Source organism: Urocitellus parryii, chromosome 3, assembly GCF_045843805.1.
Source record: "Urocitellus parryii isolate mUroPar1 chromosome 3, mUroPar1.hap1, whole genome shotgun sequence".
Classification (NCBI taxonomy): domain Eukaryota; kingdom Metazoa; phylum Chordata; class Mammalia; order Rodentia; family Sciuridae; genus Urocitellus; species Urocitellus parryii.
In genome coordinates this window covers 216,168,518-216,175,454 of record NC_135533.1, presented here as the reverse complement: position 1 = coordinate 216,175,454, position 6,937 = coordinate 216,168,518, and the positions used below count along the sequence as shown (strand labels likewise).

The following is a 6,937-nucleotide window of genomic DNA, read 5'->3' as shown; positions in this document are numbered from 1 at the left end:
ATTATGAGAGCCTTTCTATCCTCCTGAAATGTCCATCTGTCCCTTCTCCCTATCTGTTCCTCAGACGCAAATAGTTTTTCCTCAGATGTGAGCGGTTTTTCTTCCGTCTCGCTCATCTCCAGGGACAGGCAACTTAAAACAAAAATGAAGCAAAACAAAAGAGGAATCTTAAAATGGCTACCCATCCTCTCCCCCTGCCCTCAGGGACGAGCAGTTTCCCTTCTCACTTACCCTCAGTCCTTCCAGTGCCGGCCACCAAATGCCTCAGTCAGGCTGGGCACAGTTCACCAGCCACTTATCAAGCAGAAGTGAACTCTAATTTTAGAACACACATGGCACCACTCAAGCTCTACAGAATTCCCTCAGAGCCCAACTGCCACCACCGCTTCCCAGGAGCCTCTCAACCTCCCACTCCTCCTGCTCTTGAGGCCGATTGGCTGGGTCATGTGGGTGGAGCCAAAAGAGTCCCCCAATGAGCAGCTCCATGGTCTGAAAGGGCGGGGAAACAGCCCAATGAGCATTGGCAGAGGAGCCAATCAGCTGGCAGCTGGAAGTTTGCTGGGGCCACCGTGAGCCAATCAGCTGGAAGTTTGCTGGGGGCTGTGAGCCAATCAGCTGGAAGTGTGCTGGTGCCTCTTCCGCTGTGGCTCTCAACAGCTGTGCACCCTTCTTCTCAGAGCAAAGGGACTTCCCCAGATGACCTCAACCCTGGCTGGATGCCAGGTCCCAGAATTCAGATTTCAAGGGACTCGATGTGCACTTTGAAGAGGCACTTGCCATAGAAACACCCCCACCCCACCCCACCCTGCCCCACTGTGTCTGCTGCTCCCAACAGCACTGGTGAGGCCGTGACCTCAGCGGGCCCACGGTCCCTCCCCCTTGCTGACTCATGTCTTCCCCTCTCCAGTCAGAAATACCTCCAAGTCCACCCACCTGCCAGCAGCCCCTGACCGCCCCCTCTGGGCACAACCGCCTGCGCATCTACCCTTGGAGCAGTCACTAGTCAGTTCTGGCCCTTTACTAAGTGGGGACCAAGAGGGTGGGGTGAGCCTGGAGCAGGGCCCATGGCAGGCCTGTGAGACCTGCAGATGAAGGGCAGACACAAAGGAGACAGGTGAGCACGAGGGCAAGGTGCAGGTGGGGATGAGGGGACAGGCAGAGCAGGCCTGTGGTGCTGGGAAGAACAGGTGAAGCTCAGGGGAAAGGGCTCCTAAAAGGTAAATGTGACCTAGAATGTGGGTGAGGACGTTGGAAAGAGCCCAGAGAAGAGATCCAGAGAGGCTGAGGGTGAGGACCCAGAGGGCCATGCAGAACACAGACACCTGCCAAGGTGATGCAGGTAGTAATACAGGTGGACAAGAGATGAGTGTTGTTAAGGTAAGGTACAGGTGAGCTCAGGTGAAGGTGTTCAGGCCTGGCCAGGTGAGGACAAGCAAAATGCAGGTAGATATGGCTGAGGGTGCAGAGGAGAGCACAGGTAGGGGTTCAGCAGGGAGCACTGGTCAGATTCAGAGGGGATACAGGTAAGCAAGCAGGTGAGAACTGGGTGCAGAGGCGGGGGCTGCTGGCGGAAGGGGGTGAGCATTCAGGTGAGGACGCAGCTGGAGGGCAGGTGAGTTAGGGCTTACTTCAGACGAGGTGCAGGGCAGGCTGCGGGGTGGCAGGTGAAGGAGGGAAGGAGGTGGGGAACAGGGGAGAGGCAGGTGCCCCTTTCCTCTCGCAAAAGACTCCAGATTTGGGGAGACGTGGAGTACGACCGAAGCTTTATTGGAGGGGTGCGGTGGTGGTCAGTTGGGGCAGCCGAAGACCACCATGCTCTCGGCGAAGGCGCCCAGGTCCTGGCACTGTTTCTGGTTCTCCTCGTCCTGGCATTCTTCGGCCTCGGGCCAAATCTCCACCCAGGTGTCCTTGCCAATGATGTAACGGATGCTGGGGGGGGGGCGGCAGGTCAGGCGGGGGCGGGGCCGGAGCGGAGCGGGGGCGGGGCCGGAGCAGGGCGGGGGCGGGGCGGGGGCGGGGCGGGGGCGGGGCGGGCACGCGCAGGCGCAGGATACCCACTTGGGTTTTTCTCCCCAGAGGTCAGAGGAGAGACCCCACACGAGGTAGTGCTTGCCGTCCTGCAGCTTCAGCGCCTCTCTGCACTTGACGTGGCTGATGAACCTGCGCTCCTGCCCAGCCTGCACCTCATCGGAGCCTGGAGGGGAGCGAGCGCCAAGCTGAGCCCTGGGAAGGGGAGGGAGGAAGGAGGGGTGCAGGCAGAGAGATGGGGCGCTGTGTCTGACCTGATTTGATGGTCTGCTCCACGACCATGACGTACTCGTCGAAGTCCTCCGACAGCTCCGACCTGACCAGCCGGGTCTTGTACACTGTGGAGGAGGCGGGAAAGCCTGGGTCCTGGGCACGTTGCCCGTGGGGTGGAGGACACCCTCACCTGCATGGGCACCTGGGCGTATGTGGCTCCCTCCCCACCCCACGCGGAGCCCGAGGGGTCTCAGCCAGGCAAGCTGCAGTGCACCCTCCTAGGAACACACACAACCACACGTGGTCACTTGGTCACCATCCCACGGTCATGCTCAGAGGCATGTAAGCAATTCCAGCCGCCCACAAGTAGAGTCACACCCAGAAGTTCGGCTGCGCTGATGCATGGCTGTCCACAGCACTGTCCTGTCCAACCCTGGCTATGTGCGACTCCCTCTCACAACCCCCCCACACAAGCATGCACGCAGCTGTAGCCGCCCAAGACCCCAGCCACGCACAGAACTCCAGTTTCTCCAGTTTACTGTCGTCCACAACCAAAGCCTCATACAACAGAAACCTCAAGTCACCCACATCTAGTCACATACACAATGACCGATGACTCCCTCCCAAGTCATCCATGGCCACTGTCCCAGACAGCCACACAGAGTGCAGCCACCCGCAACTAGAGGTATACAAGCCCCTAAAGCTGCTCCCATCCACAGCCCTCTCCAACCACAGCCTCACACACCACCTGATGCAGGGCAGCCCCGCAGACACGCCCCCCACAGCAGTATCCACTCAGGCCCAGCTTCCTCCCAACTCCACCATGGTAATCATGATACCCACAAGGCTTGCCCTTCGCAACACATACTCACACACTAGTCACCACAGCCTACAGGCGCAGGGCCTGACATGTACACCGCCATCCTCGGGCACCCTCACGTGTGTACACACACACACACCACACACACCCCACCCCCGCTCACCATAGTCCACCCCGGGCTCGCAGGCCTTGTCCAGCCGGTCATTCAGCGTGACCTCCTCCTCCTGCTGCATGAAGCAGTTCTCTGCAGGTGGGGGTGGAGACTCTGTGTGAGCCCCACTCCTCACCCAGGGCTCACTGCCCATGGGTGTGGCTGGCCCCAGGGCCTATCCTTCATGGTGTCCCCAGGGCATGGCTTCAGGGCTCCCAGGGTCCCCCTAAGGGTGGGTGTCTCAGGGTGGCTCAGGTGCCCACCCTCAGCACAGCGGCACAGGTCCTTGTGGCACAGCTTGCTCAGCATTCCGTCCTCCTTGTCTGGGTGGTAGAACTGGGTGCACGTCTCCTCTGTGGGCAGAGTGATGGGGAGGGCTCAGAGGCCTGGCCCTACACCCCAGAGACCAAGCCTGGCAGACTCAGATTCCCAGTGCCCAAGTGCCCGGGGCCTGCACATGCCAGGTCCCCAACCCTCTATTCCTGAGACTCTTCTGATCCTTGGGACCCTTGGCCCTGGGAACTTCAAATCTCCAACCCCAAAATCCTTGGGATCCTCATTTTTCCAACCCTCAGATCCCTGGGTCTCAGATGCTTGGGACTCTCAGAATCTTGACACCTGGGTTGTTGGGACCCTCCTCTCCCCCACAGCTCATGCATCTATGGGACCCTCAGACCTACATCTTTCTGTTGGAGGACTTTGAGCCCCTTAGAACCCCAACTCACAGGTCTCCAGGACCCGAAGACCCCTGGAGCCCTCAGTCTCTGGACCCTCAGGTCCCTGGAGCCTGAGAGCCCAGGCCCAGCTTGGCTGCTCACCCAGGTTGTAATAGGAGTAGACCTTGACAGAGCCCGGCTGGATGAGCCCCACATTGAAGTACTGGTGAATTTTGAAGGACAGACATTCTTCCTCGCTGTGTGAGATCTGAGGGGAAGGAGGTGAGGATGGTCAGTGTGAGGGGAAGGAGTTATGTGATGGGTCACTGATCCTCCAGGGATCGGGGCCTCCGATTCCCACCCAGCATCATGGGAACTTGTTGAATATTAGGAAACACTTCCCCAAGAGCAAGAAAGGAACTGTGTGATGGGCAAGGTCATGAAGATCTCAGATTCTGCATAGGTTCATGCAGAGTGCCCTGGAGGGGTTGCAGGCAGAGCCGAGGTGGAGTAATGGAGGCATCATAAGGAGTAGGGGCAGTGGGGAGGAGGAGGAGGCTGGGCCGAGCAGCAGGCCCATTCTCTTTTCTCTCACTGCCCACTTGCAGTTAGGTCTGGACAGGAGTCAGAGCTCTGCTGATTGGCTGCTGACATGCCTGCTGTGATTGGGAAGTGGCTTTCCCCCTCCCAAACTCATGTGGGGACACAGTTCCCCAGTGTAAGGGCAGTGAGGTGCCAGGGCCTTTAAGGGAGATAATTAGGTCCCAGGGCAGGACCTTTGCAAGGGATCAGTGCTCATCTTGCAGGAGTGGGCCAGGTCTCCTGGGCTTGGATTGGTCACCACGACAGTGGGGTGTGATCCAGGGAGTGTGGTTTCTGGACTTGCTCTCTAGGCTCCATTCCCACCATGTAACCTTTCTCCTGTACCTGCTCCCAGCATGACAGCTGAGGGCCCTTGCCAGATGCTCTCTCTCCTGCCTTCCAACAGCAATGGGCCCTGTCTCCCCCAGCCTGGGGCCGGCCTGACCTGAGCACAAAGGTCAAGGCACAAGAAAAGGGCAGCCAGATAGGGGTCCAGGTGCCTGAGGAAGCCTCCCAGGGGAGCCAGCAGGCTGACCTTGTCCAGGTAGATGATGAGCGTGTTCTTGTTGGAGAAGGCTTTGCTCAGCTCGTACTTGGAGATGTATCTGTCCACTCCGGTGCTCAGCTGGGGAAGGGCGGGGCTTATGAAGAATCCCTCCTGGACCCCCGCTCTCCCTGCAGCCTCTTCCCCATCCCCATCCCGGAGCCCTTCATACCAGCTCGAGGTCATTTGTGTCAGGAACGAAGCCCGTCATCATGGCTATATCCAGGATGGACATCGTGGCATCCTCTTTTCCCAGGTACCTGGACAGGGCAGAGGGAAGGTTGTTGGAGCCCAGGGCTCTGCTCCTGGATGAGAGGGGTCTGTCTGACCAGGGACCGAGGCCTCCGATTCCCACCCAGCACCATGGGAACTTGTTCCATTTTAGGAAACACGTCCCCAAGAGCAAGACTGAACTGTGATGGTCAAGGTCATGAAGACCTCAGGTTCTGCATGGGTTCAGATCTCAGTGCTGTGTGAATCTGATCAGTTATTTGACCCTTCTGTGCCTCAGTTCTTCTAGAAAATGACAGGAATACGGGCAGCCCTTACTCTGCATGACTCAGCTACCCTGGTTCAGTGAACTAGCACCCAATGACATGGTTCCAACCACAGCACTCGGGACAGTAGTCATCCTTGCCTGCAGTACAGACCTTGTTGCTAGCTCATCAACCCACAGAGTGCTCTGTAACGCAACATGAGCTCCGAAATGAATGACCAATCACATGACCCCTCTGAAAGCCTGCCCGCGCAGGTCACGGAGCATCATTTATTCAAGTAACACACAGACAGCAAAGCATGAAGCTGTGTCGCCTCTGTGCTCCTGATGGACCCACATGACATTTACCCAGGTGGGTTCTGAAGAGAGGGAACTGGACAACAGAATGACCTTGCAGCAGAGAAATGAGGAGATGATGCTGGAAGTGAGCGTCATCTAGGGGTGCCAGGCGCTGAGGACACTGCCCCTGCCGCCATGGGAGTCAGCCTGAGTGAGGAGGGGTAGTGACAAAGAGGAGGACAATGTCCCAGAGGAGGACAGGCTTGGGGGATCCGCTCCTCGGGAAAGGGACTCCTGAGAAACCTCATGACTTGGAAAGCTCTAAGGATAAAATGGAGCGGATCTGAACTCAGACAGGAGCCCGGCAAGGCAGGATGGGAGAGGAGAGAGCTCACTGCAGAAACCAGCCCAGAGAACAGGGTTCACAGGGGAGAGCTGAGCAGGTGTGTGGGAAACGCACAAGCCTAGCTTCCCCGGAGGCTGAGGCAGGAGGATCACAAGGCTGAGGCCAGCCTTGGCCACTTAGCCAGACTCTGTCTCAAAATAAACATTTTTTTAAAAAGGGCTGGGGATGTAGCAGAGTAGTACAGCATCCGGGGTCCAATCATGAGTACCCCAAAGCAAGCAAAAAATCATAAGGGAAAACACCTTTATTTTCAATGTTCTAATGTTTTAAGTTACAGAACAATAAAAACAAACAAACAAAAACCTTGCCTTACTATATTTTTCATTTCTTATACCATTTTTTTAAAAAATATTTTTTTAGTTATACATGGGCACAGTATCTTTATTTTTTAAATTTATTTTTATATGGTGCTGAGGATCGAAACCAGGGTCTGATACCTGAGATGCGAGTGCTCTACCGCTGAGCCACAACCCCAGCCCCTCTTACACCATTTTGGGAGTGCTGGGGATGAAATCCATGGCCTCCTGTGCGCAGGGCAGGGCTCTGCTGGCAAGCTCCACCCAACCCTCCCTGTCTTTTTTTTTTTTTTTGTCTTTGTGGTGCTTGGGATTGAACCCAGGGAGGGCTTTGTGCATGCCAGGCAAGCACTCCACCCACTGAGCTCTGTCCCCAGCCCCCTCCCTATCTCATTTTAACTGAGAGTAGAACAGTTTTTAGGATTCTGATCGAAGATTTAAAAGTCATGGAACAATTGTGACAACC

General features: G+C 56.7%; 1 protein-coding gene across 1 annotated transcript in view; it reads right to left on the bottom strand.

The window, feature by feature from the left end:
* Nucleotides 1–1,750: 1,750 nt before the first annotated feature.
* LOC113178662 (complement C3-like) overlaps nt 1,751–6,937 on the bottom strand; it is a 30,035-nt gene continuing 24,848 nt past the window's right edge. Inside the window, exons 34-41 of the mRNA XM_077796605.1 lie at nt 5,167–5,254; nt 4,986–5,075; nt 4,031–4,136; nt 3,476–3,565; nt 3,225–3,305; nt 2,283–2,366; nt 2,059–2,194; nt 1,751–1,929 (exon numbers count right to left, since the gene is read on the bottom strand). Coding sequence (XP_077652731.1) covers nt 1,788–1,929; nt 2,059–2,194; nt 2,283–2,366; nt 3,225–3,305; nt 3,476–3,565; nt 4,031–4,136; nt 4,986–5,075; nt 5,167–5,254 — 817 coding nt within the window. The 3' untranslated portion in view covers nt 1,751–1,787. The remainder of the gene's footprint in view (nt 1,930–2,058; nt 2,195–2,282; nt 2,367–3,224; nt 3,306–3,475; nt 3,566–4,030; nt 4,137–4,985; nt 5,076–5,166; nt 5,255–6,937) is intronic.